The sequence below is a fragment of the Papio anubis genome, chromosome X (assembly GCF_008728515.1).
Source record: "Papio anubis isolate 15944 chromosome X, Panubis1.0, whole genome shotgun sequence".
Classification (NCBI taxonomy): Eukaryota; Metazoa; Chordata; class Mammalia; order Primates; family Cercopithecidae; genus Papio; species Papio anubis.
In genome coordinates this window covers 96,426,926-96,444,141 of record NC_044996.1, presented here as the reverse complement: position 1 = coordinate 96,444,141, position 17,216 = coordinate 96,426,926, and the positions used below count along the sequence as shown (strand labels likewise).

At 50.5% G+C, this 17,216-nt stretch overlaps 1 protein-coding gene across 7 annotated transcripts in view; it reads right to left on the bottom strand.

The window, feature by feature from the left end:
* Window positions 1-17,216, bottom strand: part of GRIPAP1 (GRIP1 associated protein 1) — a 30,478-nt gene that overhangs the window by 635 nt on the left and 12,627 nt on the right. For 4 of the 7 annotated variants that reach the window (XM_031660898.1, XM_031660900.1, XM_031660901.1 and 1 more), the window contains 16 exons: window positions 17,035-17,066; window positions 16,898-16,945; window positions 16,674-16,773; window positions 15,197-15,274; window positions 14,892-14,984; window positions 12,029-12,163; window positions 10,527-10,622; window positions 9,984-10,196; window positions 9,735-9,848; window positions 8,563-8,640; window positions 8,364-8,459; window positions 8,183-8,239; window positions 7,964-8,063; window positions 5,378-5,508; window positions 3,735-3,857; window positions 2,955-3,608 (listed from right to left, as the gene is read on the bottom strand). In XM_031660898.1, coding sequence (XP_031516758.1) covers window positions 2,958-3,608; window positions 3,735-3,857; window positions 5,378-5,508; window positions 7,964-8,063; window positions 8,183-8,239; window positions 8,364-8,459; window positions 8,563-8,640; window positions 9,735-9,848; window positions 9,984-10,196; window positions 10,527-10,622; window positions 12,029-12,163; window positions 14,892-14,984; window positions 15,197-15,274; window positions 16,674-16,773; window positions 16,898-16,945; window positions 17,035-17,066 — 2,145 coding nt within the window. In that variant the 3' untranslated portion in view covers window positions 2,955-2,957. Of the gene's footprint in view, window positions 1-1,213; window positions 1,779-2,637; window positions 2,793-2,954; window positions 3,609-3,734; window positions 3,858-5,377; window positions 5,509-7,963; window positions 8,064-8,182; window positions 8,240-8,363; window positions 8,460-8,562; window positions 8,641-9,734; window positions 9,849-9,983; window positions 10,197-10,526; window positions 10,623-12,028; window positions 12,164-14,891; window positions 14,985-15,196; window positions 15,275-16,673; window positions 16,774-16,897; window positions 16,946-17,034; window positions 17,067-17,216 lie in introns of those variants that run through there. The other 3 variants (XM_031660904.1, XM_031660903.1, XM_031660899.1) reach the window with 3 other exon arrangements.

The window sequence follows — 17,216 nt, the reverse complement described above, 5'->3', positions numbered from 1 at the left end:
CACACCTCCTCCGCTAGAGGGCTCTGCTTCTGGATGAAAGGAGCACTGATTATGGAATGCCTCTGGCTGGCTATGGGTGGGTTCAGACCCCACCTTTGCCACTGACTTGCTGCATCCTTGAGCAAGTGACTTGCATTGTTTCCTCATTTGTCAGATGGAGAGGCTTATCCCAAGTTGATAGCATCATTTGGAGCATTACATGATGTGAAAGGTGATAGCACTGGACACAGCACACACCAGGGATGCTTAATCTTAATTAAAGGAGTGTGATGACAGGGGCACTGTAACGCAGGGCCAGGCCTAGCCTTTCATCCGATTACCCACCCATGTAATCTTCCATTTGCCCACTTGGCACACTCCTGATTTGTCCATTTCTACATCCATTCCTCCACCTACCCATCCATCCATTCTCCCACCCACACAACCAATTACTCTATCCATCCCTCCACCCACCCATCTGTCCACTTAGTTGTTAATCTACCCACCCACTCATTCATCCATGTGTAAGTTCACCCCATCTGCCTATTTGCCAATCTATCTGTATGCATCCATCCTCCACCCATCTCTTCCCACCTGGAATACACGCAGGGTCACATCCTCTGCCCTTTGCTGTCCATACATAGCTCCACTCATCATTTCTTCTCCCACTCTTTACCCTTCCCATTCATGAGCTCATCTACCCATCCATCCATTCCCCTAACCATTGGTCCATTTACTCCCGACCTGTCCATAAACCCATCCATCCACCTATCTACCTAATTCCTCCACCCATCCATTTGTCCATAGACCTATTATCCATGTGTCCATTTACATCTCTACTATCCATCCTCTATTTATCCACCCACCAATCTATCTATCCATTTATTCATCCAACCACCTATCCATCCATCCATTTATTTGCCAACCTATCCATCATCAGTCCATGCAACTGTCCACTTATTCATCCATCTGTCCATCCAACCACTTACCCATCCCCCCGTCTATCTACTCATCTATACCCACAATCCCATACATGTCTACCCATGTACATATCTGCAGGTATTTCAGCTCTACTCAGTTTGAGGGGCTGGTCAGCAGTAAATGGAGACAGGCTGGATGAGGGTGAGGAAAAGAGAGTAACGTTGCAGCCAGAGATCTCCCTCCCTATTCCAATGGTGTGAACCTCCCCGCCCCCAGCACGTTCCTCTTGGTTGAAAAGAATGAGACGAGACAGTCAGTGGGTGGGCCCGTCTGGCCAGATGGTATTTTGGCTGCACAGCCTTTACACACACACACACACGTGTTGCTAGAACGCTGAACATGGACCACACACCCACCCAACATCCCCAATCCCAAATGCAGAGTAGCCAGGCTCCAGACATAAATTAAAAAATAAAATAAAATAAAATAAAAAAGAGTTGGTCTCTGGGAAGGAGAGCTCATGCAGAGATGAAGACAGAAGCCCTTGGGAGCCAGGACCAAGAAGAAGGAGAAATCCCTGCCCCTTCCTTCAGGATCCCCACTCCCTGGTGGCCTCTGCCCTAAGACAGGATCATTAACACTAACCATCAGGCCTCTAGTCCCTTTAATGTCCAGTCTCCCAAGCTATTTGATTTTGGCTTCAGCCCTCATTTCCCCACCACAGCCCAAGGGAATGGCATCCTAGGGGGTAGGAGGGGGAGGAGGTGGGTGCAGCCTGCAGGTCTTTAGCTGGTTTCTCCTGGCTCTAGGTCTGGGTCAGGAGGCCCCACGCACTCCTTGCTGAGCCGCACAATTTCCTGGGACAGAACTTCCATGTCCTAAGAAACAAATGAACCATCAGGGGCCAGAAAAGGGGACAGGCTGCTCCCTTGCCAAATGCAGAGTATCATCTGTGATTTCCTTCACACCCTTTCATTAATCAATGCTCAGCTGTGTCTGGCCTGGGATGGGAAGGTACTCACAGCACCCCCAGCAGTGGGCTGGGCTCAGAAAAGTCATGAGGATGGGTGGGGAGCTACAGATATGGGAGTGGGACGCCTCCTGCGGCATGGTGCTGCTGCAGGATACATCACCACTCTGGCCACCTGCCCTTCTACTAAGTGTGAGCTTGCTTCTCAAAGGCAGGAGCTGGGTCTGACTCCTTTCTGACTCTCAGAGATGGGGAAAGTCTTTGGGTGGCAGGTTGGACAAAAAGATGTGTGTGTGGACTCATGGGCATGGGGGATCTGTGGTAGACAAATTGGTGGACGAATGAATTGTCCAGAGGACAGATGGAGATCAACAGGTGGGCAGGCAGGTCACCGGGTGGGTGAAAGGTAACACAAGGGGCAACTGATGAGTAGATAAGAGAATGATATGTCAAGAAATGGGTGGCAGGACATGGGGTAGACAATGAGATGAGTAAGTAGTAGATTGGGCAGATGGACAGATGGGCAAATGGTTGGGTGGATGTGTAGATAAATGGATGAGCGGATACATGGAAGGAATGAATGGATAATAACTTGATGAGACAGTGGAAGATGAGAGCATGATGGGGTAGTTGATGAGTGGGTAGGAGGATAGCTGGGAGGACAGGCTGGGTGGGTGGGCAAGGGGACTGGCAGATAACCCAGGGGCTGTGGCTGGGTAGGCAGGTGGCTGGGTGAACAGATGGGTAGGCTGGCAGGCCACACTCGCCTTGTGCAAGTGCATATTCTTGGTGAGCTGCTCCTCCAGCATGTTCTGCAGCTTCTTGTTCATCTCCCGAAGGTTCTCGTCGCCTGGCTTCACTAGGTCTCTCAGGACGCTGCCCAGCCCGCTGCGGTCTGTGTGGCCTGCTGCCACAGACACATCTGCAAGGGCCCAGGCTGAGAACAACCCCCTCGGCAGAGCCAGAGGAGAGCCAGGCAGAGCCAGAGGAGAAAAGAGGGAGACGAATACCAGGGAAGAAGGGAGCAGGAAAAGCCATGTCATGGAAGACAGAGGCTTTGACATATGAAACCTAGCTCTGTCACTCACTAGCTCTGCGGCCCCGAGAAATGAGGATAACTAACTTGTGGAACTGGAAAGATGCACATGACTGCGTGTGAAGCACAGAGCACACAGAAAGTCCTCAGCACATGTTGGTCAGTATGATTCTGATTAATAAAGAAAAATCTGTGAAGGAGAAGGTTTGAAAGAAAGGAGCAAAAGCAATGAAGATACAGAGAAGGAAAATGTATGGAGATAGAACAGTATAGACAGTGAGACAAGATGAAGGAGTGGGGTGAAAAAGAGAAACAGGGAGAAGAGAGAAGGGAGAGAGGAGAGGAAGATGAGGCACAGGGAGAGGAAAGGAGAAAGCGGACAGAGAGACACACTGGAGAATGAAGAGTGGAGAGATGACAGAGAAAGGAAGAAGAGGGAGGAGGCGAGATCAAGAGACAGTGCTTTCCTATTCTCGCCTCCACAGGCCATGGTCTTGTCAGTAGCTTCGCTGAGTTCCAAGAGGAGAGAAGCCGCAGCACATAATGGAGAGGGAGGGCCAGGTGAAGGCTGGACCAGGGCTGAGGGCCAGGGAAAAGGGGGCACTGACCGATCCGGCTGTCCATGACGTAGGTCTCAATGATGGCGCTCTTCCGGCAGAGGTCCTCTGCCATGGAAGCACTGCTCACCTCCAGGTGCTTCACCTGCAAGATGGCCCAGCCCACCTGAGACCCCTCTACTGTACATGTTCACACATGAGGCGGGCCCTGGACAGACCCCACACCCCCAAGGGCACTTCAAGTGGGGATGGGCAGGCAGGCAGGCAGCACCTTCTCCTCCAGCATCCATTTCTCCTGCTGTGTCTCTGCCAGCCGCTGAAAGAGCTCAGCCACTTCCTCATCTGACAGCTCTGCTGGCCGAGGGGGCTGGGCCTGAGGGCTGCTGGATAAGGACTGCAGGAAAGAGAAGGGGAGAGGCCAGACCCAGGCTCAGCACCACTGACCGCAGACAGGTGTCAGGGACTGGGGAGGAGAACCAGGCCAGAGGTGGATGAGAGAATGTGGGCCCTGAAGATGGGACTGTAGGCCCATCTTGGTACCCTCAGACTCTGTTTTCCCCTCTGCCTAAACGGGGGTAGAGAGTAACCACATCAGAGCTTTGTGGAGAGGATTAAAGGAAGATCCCAAAGCAAATGCAATCTAACTTCCAGCTGACAGGAAAACTGGAAGAGAGAGGGACATGTTAGATCATACCACCAGGAAGCCAGCAGAAAAACCCAAAAGGTAGCATACTTCCTGTGGGGTGACTGGGCTGGCCTCTTCAACAAGTTGGTCTCAGGAAAAAAGGGACCACACTAAAGAGATTTAAGGGTCATAAAACAACCAGATGTAACATGTGCTCTGAATCTGAATGCTAGTTTTCATAAAACCAGCAAGAAAGGACATTCTGGGGCCAACTAGAGAAATCTGGTTAAGGTCAAAGTATTAGATGACATTAAATTTTTTTTTTTTTTTTTTGAGACAGAGTTTCGCTCTTGTTGCCCAGGCTGGAGTGCAATGGCAAGATCTTGGCTCACTGCAACCTCTGCCTCCCGGGATCAAGCGATTCTCCTGCCTCAGCCTCCCGAGTAGCTGGAATTACAGGCACGCACCACCACACCCAGCTAATTTTTGTATTTTAGTGGAGACAAGGTTTTGCTATGTTGGCCAGGCTGTTCTCAAACTCCTGACCTCAAGTGATCTGCCCACCTCAGCCTCCCAAAGTGCTGGGGTTACAGGCATGAGCCACCACGCCCAGCCCTGAACTAAGAATTTATAATAGTGACTTCTGGATGGTGAAAATATTATTTTTTTTGACATTTAAGGTTTCTTGGTTTTTGTTTTTTCTAAATAGAGTCGGAGTTTCACTGTGTTTCCCAGGCTGGTCTTAAACTCCTGAGCTCATGTGATCCACCCACCTTGGCCTCCCAAAGTGCTAGGATTATAAGGATGAGCCACCATACCCGGCCAGACATTTAAGGTTTTAAAAAATCTTTGCTCATTTGTGGTTTTTAAAAAATGTACTACAATGCGCACATACTATTTGTGGAACATAAAAAAGTTATTTCCAAAGGAAAGTGACTGGTAAAGAGGCTGACATGATAGCTGGCAATAATAATTCATGATGGTTACAAGTTGGAAAAAGGGACCTTCTCCTTGGATGGTGCATCTACTATGAGCCACATACTTTATGGCACCAGAGAAGGGGGAATTAGCCCACAGATGATGGAACAGAAAGTCAGACAGAGAGAGAATGGCCTGTCCCACAGGTAGCAATCCGAATCCAAGTTGGTGGGCTTGGGGAGAAGTTGGCAAGAAAATATGTGTGCTGCGCCCAAAGTAGGAGATGGATTTAAGTGAGGAGAAAAGGGGAGGAGTTCTCAGATTTTTGGGTTGAGAGAAGCTGGAGCTGTAGGTTCTTCCTTTCCCCTTACCCTGGCTGGAACAGCCGAGCTCTCCTTTTCCCGCAAGATCTCCCGGTAGCTGAAGGAGGAGATGCTACTGCTGTCCCCTGTCTGGGTCCGGCTTGGTGAGTTCATCTCTGAGAGGACCAGCTCCTCAAGGCCTGGGTGGTGGAGGGAAGAGGAACTTGAGCCCCAATACCCCTGAGTCCCAGAGCAGCAACCAGCAGGAAGAGGCAGAAACAGATTTAACAGAGATGGAAAGAGAGACACCGAGGCATGGGGAAAGGCAGAAGCAGACAGGAGGACAGGGAGAGACAGAGACAGAAAAAAGAGCTGAGGCCGGGCGCACTGGCTCACACCTGTAATCTCAGCACTTTGGGAGGCCGAGGCGGGTGGATCACTTGATGTCAGGAGTTTGAGAACAGCCTGGCCAACATGGAGAAACCCTGTCTCTACTAAAAACACAAAAATTAGCGAGGTGTGGTGGTGCATGCCTGTAATTCCGGCGACTCAGGAGGCTGAGGCAGGAGAATCGCTTGAACCTGGCAGGCGGAGGTTGCAATGAGCCGAGATCGCACCATTGCACTCCAGCCTGGGTGACAGAGTGAGACTCCGTTTCAAAAAAAAAAGAAAAGAAAAGAAAAGAAAAGAAAGAGCTGCCTTTCTGGAGAAACACATACAAAAAGAGAGGGAGAAAATGGAAGAGGTTGGAGAAACCCAACGATGTGGGTATACATGGGCCTCTAATGGCAGACACACTTGGACACAGGGTTCAGAGAAAGGAAGACAGCTAGGAGGGCACAGGGCACATCTGCTTGCAGAGAGAAAATGCCAGAGATGGAAAGCCAGAGCAGATGACAGAAACTAACAGAGACCCTGGAGAAAGAAGTGAGCCAGAGCAGAGACAGAGAGAAAAAAACATGCAAGCAGGCTCTCGTAACCACGCACCTAAATCTCAGTTTAATCTAATGGACAAGGTGAATGTATTGAATGTATGGTATACAATTGTAACTTTTCCCAAGATTCTTTTCTTTTTTTTTAGACAGAGTTTCACTCTTGTCGCCCAGGCTGGAGTGCAATGCCGCAATCTTGGCTCACTGCAACCCCTGCCTCCTGGGTTCAGGCAATTCTCCTGACTCAGCCTTCCGAAGCAGCTGGGATTACAGGCACCCACCACCAGGCCCAGCTAATTTTTTTGTATTTTTAGTTGAGACGGGGTTTCACCATGTTGGCCAGGCTGGTCTTAAACTCCTGACCTCAGGTGATCCACCCACCTTGGCCTCCCAAAGTGCTGGGATTACACCTTTCCCAAGATTCTTACATTCGTCTGTGATAAAACAGAAACAAAACTCCTCCTTTATAAAGAAAGGTTACTTCAGGAGACTGAGTGCCTCAGAGAGAAATTGATTTGGTGAGAGATACATCTGTTTTGCCACGTCACTTAAAGCCCTCAAGGATCTCTGGCAAGGGTGGGGTGACTGAGTGGGGTTCCATAGGTATCCCGAGTAGGGGAACAAGGGACCAAGTTTTCTCTGAGTCTGTGATCTAGGAGATACAACAGAGCCATCACTGCATTTTACTTACTTAAATGTATTTATAGGCCATCCCCGTCTAAAAAAAGGCTGAAGCAACTAAAGTTGTGCGTGTGTGTGTGTGTCTTCTGCTTGAAGTGGCAGAAATAACAGATTGGATTAGTTGTATAATGAAAACACCACAGGGTTGCTGACTGTGTATAAGTCTGTCTCCCTAGCTCAACTGGGGGCTTCTGGAGGGCAGGGACTCAGGGAGTTTTCTATCAGGGATCCTGTACTTGAGTGTGGAGATTTATAGAATGAGAGATTGTATACAATAGATTTAGAAACACCAAGTGAGGTGTGGGAGTGTGTAACGTAGGACATACAGTGAGGAGACAGAGATATAAACAGACAAACAGAAGAGAGAGGAAGAGGAGGCAGAGATAAAGTGGTGGGAAGAGATAAAGGGACAGAGAAAAGTAAGGGGGCGCTGGGCGCAGTGGCTCATGCCTGTAATCCCAACACTTTGGGAGGCTGAGGCAGGCAGATCACCTGAGGTTGGGAGTTTGGGACCAGCCTGACCAACATGGAGAAACCCTGCCTCTACTAAAAATACAAAATTAGCCGGGCGTGGTGGTGCATGCCAGTAATCCCAGTTACTCAGGAGGCCGAGGCAGGAGAATTGCTTGAACCCGGGAGGTGGAGGTTGCAGTGAGCGGAGATCACACCATTGCACTCCAGCCTGGGCAACAAGAGCGAAACTCTGTCTCAAAAAAAAAAAAAAAAAGAGAGAGAAAACTAGAGAAAGAAAGCAAGGAGATAAAGGCAAATATAGAGGAAAGAGGGAGAACAAACTGAGACAGAGGCAGAGACAGAAACTGAGAAGAGACAGGGCAAAAACGAGACAGAAAGATAGAAATAAGAGAAAATGCAGAGAAAGAATCAGAGGAGAGACAGAGAAGAGGTAAAAGACAGATGGAGTTCCAGAGCGACAGAAGCAGGAAAGCACAGCTGAGGAAGATGCAGGACTGACCTGCAGCCTGCGGGCCCAGGCCCTGCCTACCCCATGCCTCAGCCTCCTCTGCCTGTCCTGGTCCCTCACCTGAGCGGCTCTTGCTATTAGTGAGGATGTCCTGCAGCCGCTCCTGCAGCTTATCTGCCCGTTTCCGCTCCAAATGCAGCTGCCGCTTGAGGTCCTTGAGCTGTGGGGGACAGGGGTAAGAGGAGGACTAAGGCCCAGTGGGCCCATAGGAGGGAGGCTGCAGGTAGGAGGGAGGCTGCAGGTAGGAGGGAGCCGTGCTTGGGCACCCCTCTGTCTTACCGCAGCACTGCCCTTCTTCTCCAGGATCCTCTGCCCATCCGCTGTGTCCTTCACTTCCTGTGGGAGAAAGCAGGCATGGCTGGTAGGTGCCAGAAGGGCTGCCTGAAGCATGCTCCCTCCCTGCCCCTCCTGCACGCTGAGGATCAGGGGTGTGTCTGGGGGCTGTGCAAGGACCGCTGACCTGCTTCAGGCTGCTAATGGTCTTCAGGTGGCAGTCCCGCTCCTCCTGGGCCTGCTCGAGCTGATCCCGCACATCCTGTAGCTCCTCCTCCTTGTCCTGCAAAGCAGAAAGCAGCTTAGGCATTGGCTTGGGAAGCCTCTGTCCTCCCAGGAGGGCCCGTCACTGTCTGGAGAGAGGAACACCATCATGCGAGAGGCACCTTCAGCTCGGCAGCATGCTGCTCCCGACACTGCTTGAGGGCTTCCTCTTGTTCCTGCTGCTGCTGCTGCAGGGATTCCTACAAGACAAGTCCCAGGTCTGGCCACAGCCCCCAAGAAGATATCATGCCCCGTAAGGGGTATGAGGTACTGCAATGGGGGCCCAGAGGTATGCAGAAATGACCCTCCTGCAGGGAACCCCACATGCCCTTAGGCAGTATACATAAGTGTCACATCTAAAGCTGCACCATTCACATGGTTGACCTAGATTTGCATTTACATTTTATTTTATTTAACAAAACATAACACAGCACTTACTATGTGCCAAGAATGTTCTAAGGGTTTTACATATATTAACTCATTTTCTGTAATCCTCCCGTAATACCTAGACGGTAGATATTATTGTTATCCCCTTTCTACCATTGATGAAAACAGGCCACAGAGAGGTCAGATAACCTGCCCAAGGTCACACAGCTAGGAAACAGCCCAGCCAGGATTCAAACCTAGACAAACAACTGGCTCCAGCCTGTGCTCTTCACTGCTACATGACAATGCCTTTCAATGTATCATGAGATTTCCAGAAAATGGCAACAAAGTTTCTTTATTTGAGACAGGCTGGAGTGCAGTGGCACAATCTCAGCTCACTGCAACCTCTGCCTCCTGGGTTCAAGTGATTCTCCTGCCTCAGCCTCCTGAGTAGCTGGAATTACAGGCGCCGGCCACCATGCCCAGCTAATTTTTGTATTTTTAGTAGAGACAGGGTTTCACCATGTTGGCCAGGCTGGTCTTAAACTCCTGACCTCAAGTGATCCGCCCACCTCGGCCTCCCAAAATGCTGGGATTACAGGCGTGAGCCACCACACCCAGCAGGTTCTTATTCAAATAACATCAGTGTATTGCATTAATTTCCTGACAGAAGTACAGTTTCAGGAGAAAGAGGTGCCTTTCCAAATTTGCATAAAGGCAGGGCAGCCTTAACACGTGACAGTCTGTCCTATCTGATGGCCATCCCCTGATCCACTCCAGAGAGCTGCTATTGAGCCAGGGGACTGTAGGGATATCCCTAAGTCCAGAAAATCTCGGGAAGTTCCAGGGCCTGACCACTCCTGTTTCTCTGGTTTGACATGAGGGCCCCAATCAACCTCTTGTTCCTCACCAGGCATCCCCAACTCACCTCGGCTTCTTTCAAGCGCCGTTCAAACCAGCCCTTGGCTCCATCCATGGAGTGTACCTGAGCTTGAAGTTCTTCCACTGTCTGCTGGAGAGTCTCCAGCTCCCGTGTCCGGGCCTGGGATGGGGCAGACTGTCATGGGCCAGGCAGGCAGAGGAGTGGGCACCTGATGCACGCTACCCATTGGCCTATCAGCAACACTGTGGTCCCCAGGTTTTAGAGGAAGAAGGGCATCGTCATCTACCCACCCACCTTCTCCTCCCGGATCTGCCCACGGAGCTCCTCCTCCTGACGCTTCTTGTCTTCATGCAGCTCTCGGAGCTCACGCTCATAGCGGGCACGCACCCCCAGCACCTCCTTCTCATGCCGTAGACGAACTGCTCCCAGCTCTTCCTTGTGCTGGGACTTCTCTTGCAGCGTCTCCATTGCTAGCTCATCCAGCATGGCCTTCCGCTTCTCAGCACTCTGGGGACCAGGACGATGGCAGTTAACTTCATTCCACAACATTGAAAAAAGGCCTCCCACCCTCTTCCCATGCCCAAAGAACTAGCCAAACTCCACTCCTATCCCCATTGAACTGGCTAAGGCACTCACCCATCCTTATAGAACTGGTCACTTTCTTTCTTTCCCCTCCCACTGTGATGCATTTGGCCAAGAAACTGGTCAACCACAAACCAATCAATTTTCCTTTCCCTCCTATCCCCACATATTTGGCTATATCACCTCTTCCCATCCCCATGGACTGAGCCAATTCCTACCCCTCATCCTCTCCCCTCAACCCTCATGTTCCCCTACCTTCCGAGCTTCCTGTAGTTCCTGGGTCAACTGCTCCTTCTCCTGCCCTATCTCTTGAAGTTGTTCCAGCAGCCGACTATTGGCCCGTAATGACTCCTAATGCAGACACCAAGGGGAAAGAGTTTGATAAAGAGCATCCAGTAGGTGCTAGTCACCCAGGACCATCTGGTAGACCATCTCCCTTCTCCGTGGTAAAGTTGGTATTGTGATCTCAATTTCTGGATAGGAAATATAGCAGAGACTGCTAGTTGCTCCCCAGTATTCATTCTCCCTTACTTCCCTAGCAATAAAATTTATAATCAGGCATACAGCTGTCTAGCAGATGTTTCCCCTCCTCCCTCACTGTTAGGTATGGCCATGTGATTTATTTGTGTATGCGGAAGTGGTGAGTGTAATTTAGGTTATGCTCTTAAAGGAAAGAGGCACACTCTTCCCTGCCCCCTTTCCTCCTTCTTTCCAGATAGAATACAAACATGATGGTCAGGGAGCTTCAGCACCTGTCTTGGATGCCAAGATAAAAGTCTTGTGTTGAAGATGGAGGAACAGCAATGGAGAAAGAACCTGGGTCACTGATGACTGGAAAGCCATCATTCCATCCCTGAACAACATACCTGGACTTTTAATGAGAGAAAACTAAATTTGTATCTTATTTAATCTACTGTTATTCTGGTTTCTATTATGGAATCAGAATGGATATCCTTTGGGAGGCTGAGTCGGGTGGATCTCCTGAGGTCAGGAGTTTGAGACCAGCCTGACCAACATGGTGAAACCCCGTCTCTACTAAAAATACAAAATTAGCTGGGTGTGGTGCCAGGCGCCTGTAATCCCAGCTACTTGGGAGGCTAAGGCAGGAGAATCACTTGAACCCAGGAGGCGGAGGCTGCAGTGAGCTGAGACGGCGCCACTGCACTCCAGCCTGGGCGACAGAGCGAGACTCCATCTCAAAAAAAAAAAAAAAAAAAGAGGCCGAAGCGCGGTGGCTCACACCTGTAATCCCAGAACTTTGGGAGGCCGAGGTGGGCGGATCATGAGTTCAGGATCAAAACCATCCTGGCTAACACGGTGAAACCCCTGTCTCTAAATACCAAAAAATTAGCCAGGCGTGGGCGGCTGGCGCCTGTAGTCCCAGCTACTCTTGAGGCAGAGGCAGGAGAATGGCGAACCCGAGGCAGAGCTTGCAGTGAGCCGAGAGATCACGCCACTGCACTCCAGCTCATGGCTAAAGTGAGACTCCATCTCGCTAAAAAATAAATAAATAAAATAAAATAAAATAAAAAATAAAAATAAAATGAAAAAGAATGGATATCCTAACTAACTGGAAGAGTGTTAGTTTCAGAGAAGTGAAATGACTTGTCCCAGAACACAAAGGTGCTAATAAGTTAGGGAGCCAGACTGGAACCTAAGTCCTCCTGACTCCAGTCTTCCCACTCTACCTTATTGGTGACTTTCCTGGGCCATTACTAGGGAACTAGGAAGAGACAGGCCAGAGCCAAAGGTGTTACCTGGAGCTGGGAGTTGAGGTCATCTTTCTGTCCCATAAGGTCCTCGTACTCAGCCTGCCGCTGCTGCAACTCAGCTGCCAGCCCAGTGGTCTGTTCCCGGAGCATATTCAGTTCTTGGGTCTTTGCTGTTTGGATCTGGAGAAAGTAGTGGTGATAAGAAGTAGAGTGAAAGGGACCCCAGGGGCCAGGGACAGGGTATGAGCCTCCTAGTTCCAGGGAAACAGGGAGGGAGGTGGGAAGAGAACCAGGAAGAGAGAGGAAATTTCAAACAGAAAAGCAATGAAGAGAATGGGTAAATGTGGCATGTTCATACAATGGAATACCACACAACAATAAGAGAACACACCTGTGTTCCACGTGGATAAACTTACATAGTGCTACCAGAAAGAAGTCAGAGACAAAGAGCAGCTGATTCCATTTATATAAAGTTAAAGAACAAGCAAAATGAATCTTACGTTGCTAGAGATCAGAATAATGGTTACTTCTGGGGGAGACTGACTTTGAAGGGATAAAGGGGACCTTCTGGGGTACTAAAAGTGCTTTATACTTTGATCTGGGTAGTGGCTATGGTGGCGGGGAGAGAAAGAGAGAGAGAGAAAAGAGAGAGACAGAGGCAGAGAGAGAGGAAGACAGGATTCACTGAGTGTACACTTAAGATTAGTACATTTCATGTACTTTACTAGAGAGAAACTAGAAAGAAAGAAAAGCAGAGATAGGCCAAGCACAGTGGCTCACGTCTGTAATCCCAGCACTTTGGGAGGCCGAGGTGGGAAGACAGCTTGAGGCCAGAAGTTTGAGCCAGTCTGGGCAACACAGTGAGACCCTGTCTCTACAAAATAATTTTTTTTCTCTTTTTTGAGATGGAGTCTTGCTCTGTCACCCAGGCTGGAGTGCAGTGGCACCATCTCAGCTCACTGCAGCCTCTGCCTCCCAGGTTCAATCGATTCTCCTACCTCATCCTCCCAGCCTCCCAGGTAGCTGGAATTACAGGCCCCACCACACCCGGCTAATTTTTTTTTTTTTTGAGACGGAGTCTCGCTCCGTCGCCCAGGCTGGAGTGCAGTGGCACGATCTCGGCTCACTACAACCTCTGCCTCCCAGGTTCAAGCAATCCTCCTGCCTCAGCCTCTCGAGTAGCTGGGATTACAGGCGCATGCCCACCATGCCCAGCTAATTTTTTTGTATTTTTACTAGGGATCTGTGGTTTCACCATATTGGCCAGGCTGGTCTCTGAACTCTGACCCCAGGTGATCCGCCTGGCTTCAGCCTCCCAAAGTGCTGGGATTATAGGTGTGAGCCATTGTGCCGAGTCAATTTTTTTTCTTTTTTTTGAGATGAGTCTCGCCGTCACCCAGGCTGGAGTGCAGTGGGAGCACCTCGCTCACTGCAAGCTCTGCCTCCCTCGGGTCTCATTCTCTGCCTCAGCCTCCTTATAGCTGGGACTACAGGCTCCGCCACCACGCCCAGTTACTTTTTTTTTTTTTTTTTTTTTTGAGACAGAGTCTCGCTTTAGTCGCCCAGGCTGGAGTGCAGTGGGCGCCGATTCACCACTGTAAGCCCGCCTCCTCGGTTCACGCTTATTCTCCTGTCTTCAGCCTCCCCGAGTAGCTGGGACTACAGGCGCTCACCGCCTCGCTAATTTTTTTTTGCATTTTTTAGTAGAGACGGGTTTCACCCATGTTAGCCAGGATGGTCTCGATTCTCCTGATTCTCGTGGATTCGCCCGCCGGGTTCCCTGTGCACTGGGATTACAGGCGTGAGCCACCGCACTCCGGTCAATTTTTGTATTTTTAGTAGAGACTTAAGTTTCATGTTGGCCAGGCTGGTCTCTGAACCTCTGATGTCAGGTGTGATCTGGCTCCACCTCTGCCTCCCAAAGTGCTGATTACAGGTGTGAGCACCACCGCCAATAATTTTTTTTTTTTTTTTTTTTTTTTGAGATGGAGTTTCACTCTTGTTGGGCCCAGGCTGGAGTGCACGGCACGACCAGCCCTCACCGCAACCCTGCTTCCTGGGCTCAAGCAATTCTCCCACCTCAGTTCTCCGAGTAGCTGGAATTACAGGCTCAGCCACCATAACCCAGCTAATTTGTAGTTTTAGTAGAGATGGGGTTTCTCTATGTTGGTCAGGCTGGTCTCAACTCTTGACCTCAGGTGATCCGCCTGCCTCAGCCTCCCAAAGTTCTGGGATTACAGGTGTGAGCCACCAAGCCCTCGCTTTTTTTTTTTTTTTTTTTTGAGACAGAGTATTGCTCTGTCACCCAGGCTGGAGTACAGTGGCACGATCTCGCTCACTGCAACCTCTGCCTCCTGGTCCTGGTTCAAGCAATTCTCCTGCCTCAGCCTCCTAATAAAATTTTTTTTTTTTTTTTTGAGACGGAGTCTCGGCTTCTGTCGCCTCAGGCTGGAGTGCAGTGGCCGGATTCCTTTTCAGCTCACTGCAAGCTCCGCTCTCCTGGGTTTACGCCCATTCTCCTGCCTCAGCCTCCCAGTAGCTGGGACTATAGGGCTCGCCACCTCACCGGCTAGTTTTTGTATTTTTTAGTAGAGAGGTTTCACCTGCAGTTAGCCAGGATGGTCTCGATCTCCTGACCTCGTGATCCGCCCCTCTCGGCCTCCCAAAGTGCTGGGATTACAGGCTTGAGCCACCGCGCCCGGCCCCAATAAAATTTTTTAAAGTTAAAAAAAAAAGTAGGGATGGATGGCCAGAGAGAAGAGGGCTGGATGCCAACTGAAAGGAGCAACAGAAACAAAGACAGGAGAATAGCATGGGGTCCAGACCACCCTACCCTGATGTGCACCAGAAACAGATGGAGATGGGGGAACAAGACAGGGATCAGCAAGGGCCCCCAGGTGTCCTTTACCTGCTCCAGGGCAGCCAGGCTAGTCCTCAAGGCATTGTTCTCAGCCAAAAGCCCTTCCACTTGTTCCTGTGCATCTGCACTCTGGATGGATACCTGGCCCCATGCCCACAGCAGGTGAGAGTGGGTCCAGAACAGGGGGACAGGACCTACCCACAGCCAAGAAAGAAAGGACACATACACACACAAACACACACGAAGGCCTGGGGGAAGCAGGATCCCCTGGGACCTTGCCTGCCTATGTAGTACCCACTCAGGCTGCCCCCATCCTGAACCCCAGCTCCCTGAGCCCACCCAGTACAACATACCTGATCTTGTAGGGCCCGCAAAGCTGCTGCATGTTCCAGGCGTTCCCCTTGCCGCTGATCTCTCAGCTCTGCCAAGCTCTGTGGAGACCAGGGGAGCCCATTTTACACCTCAGCCTCTCCTGGGGTGCATACAACCATACAGACTCCCTCTTTGACCACCCGACAGCATGTTCCCAGCACCTGTGGGTCTCAGACTATCTAGCCAGCAGCAATCTCAGGTTCACCCAGACGCCAGGTCACTACCCTCAGGGGCTTAAGACACAGTCAGCCCCTCTATCCCAGCCTCCAAGATCTCAGGCACATCTAGTCTCCTGGCCGTAGCTCCTGTGTGGTTCAAACTCACTCAGCTCCCATCCATAAGAGGTCTCATACTCACCCAGATTCCAGCTTGGGAGCTCCAGGATTCTCAGACACAGTCAGCCCCATGGATCTCAGATGTAGTCAGCACACAAGGATGACAGCTTCACCCAGCCTCCCAATCCCAGCCACCAGGGGTTTCAGACACACTCATCTCCCATGTCCCTATCTCCCAAGTGAGATCCACCCAAACTCATAGTCCCAGATCCTAGAGGTCTCAAACTCACAACCTCCTAGTTTCCAGGTCCTGGTGAACTCTCAGACTGACTCCTTCACCTGTCACTCTGCTCCCCAGTCTCTTGGGATCTTCAGACCCAGCTAACCACCAGTTCCTGGGGGTCTCAGCTTTACCTAGACTCCTGTCTTAGACCCCATGTTCCCAGTTTCTAGGGACTTCAGAACCACAAGCCACCATATCCTCCATTCCAAGGGACCTCAGACTCACCTTTTCTAGAAGGAAACCCAGAGGCTTCAGAGTCATCCAGCCCCCCGTCCTCAGGAGCCTCAGACCCACCTAAACTTTTGCTCCAGCCCCTGGAGGTCTCAGACTGACCAGCTTTTTGTTCACAGCCCCCAAGGATCTCAGGACTACCTAGCCCATATGATCTCACTTCCTAGGTGTCTTAGGCCCAAGCCAGCGCCCAGATCCTGAGAGTCTCAAATGCACTCAGCCTTCAGCCCCAACTGTCTCACCCTTGAAAGTTGTACCTAGCCATGTCCTCAGCCCTTGGGAGTCCCAAATTTACTGATATCCCAGCCCCTAAAGGTCTTAAAGTCACCCAGTGCCCAGGGAGTTCAGACTTACCCCAATTCCTGGTCCTAGGCCCTAGTGACCACAGATTCATCCAGACTGTGGTCTCAAACCTCCAGGAGTTTCATATTTACACAAATTTATAGCACACAGCCCCCTAAGTCCTTAGCCCCCTGAGATCTTACACTCATGAAGACTCCTATAACAATTCCTAGGGCTCTCCATTTTCCTAGCTCCTGGGGTACCCTAGAATCCATTTCCAACACAGGAAATCTCAGACTCCCCAGCCAGCCTCCATGGACCTCAGACCTCTCCAGGCTCCCAGTCCTAGCCCCTACCCCAGGGATCTCAGAACCCAGCCCCCATCACCTGATTTGCAGCCTCAAGTTCCTGCTGCAGCTTCTGGGTTCGAGCCAACTGGGCTTTGTGATCAGCTTCCTTCCGTTGTTGTAATTCCTCAATCTTGTTCCTAGGGGTGATGGGGAGGGGGTGTGTTGGGCATGGCTTGAGGCCCAGTCTCCTAGCTCTGCCCCTGTAGTCTTCACTAGGCACTGTCCCAATTGTCCACCAATGCCTGCAAATCTGGCAGTTACCTGCTGTCATTAAATAGAGTCTCCTTTTCTGTCTGCAGACGGCAAAAACTGGGCACAGAAGGACAGATGTAGATGGGTCAGTTCCGTAAGTTAATTCCCCCTTCAGCCCCCAGTACCCCTAGGAAAAAGAAATTTACCTTTCTTGTTTCTTTTTCAGTTTCTCGGAGAGCTGGGGAGAGGGGTGCAGACAAGTGATAACATTGAGAATAATATAAAGACAAATATAAAATTAATAAATATAGACTCTGGCAGTTACCTGCTGTTTTTTGAGACGGAGTCTCGCTCTGTCTCCCAGGCTGGACTGCAGTGGCCGGATCTC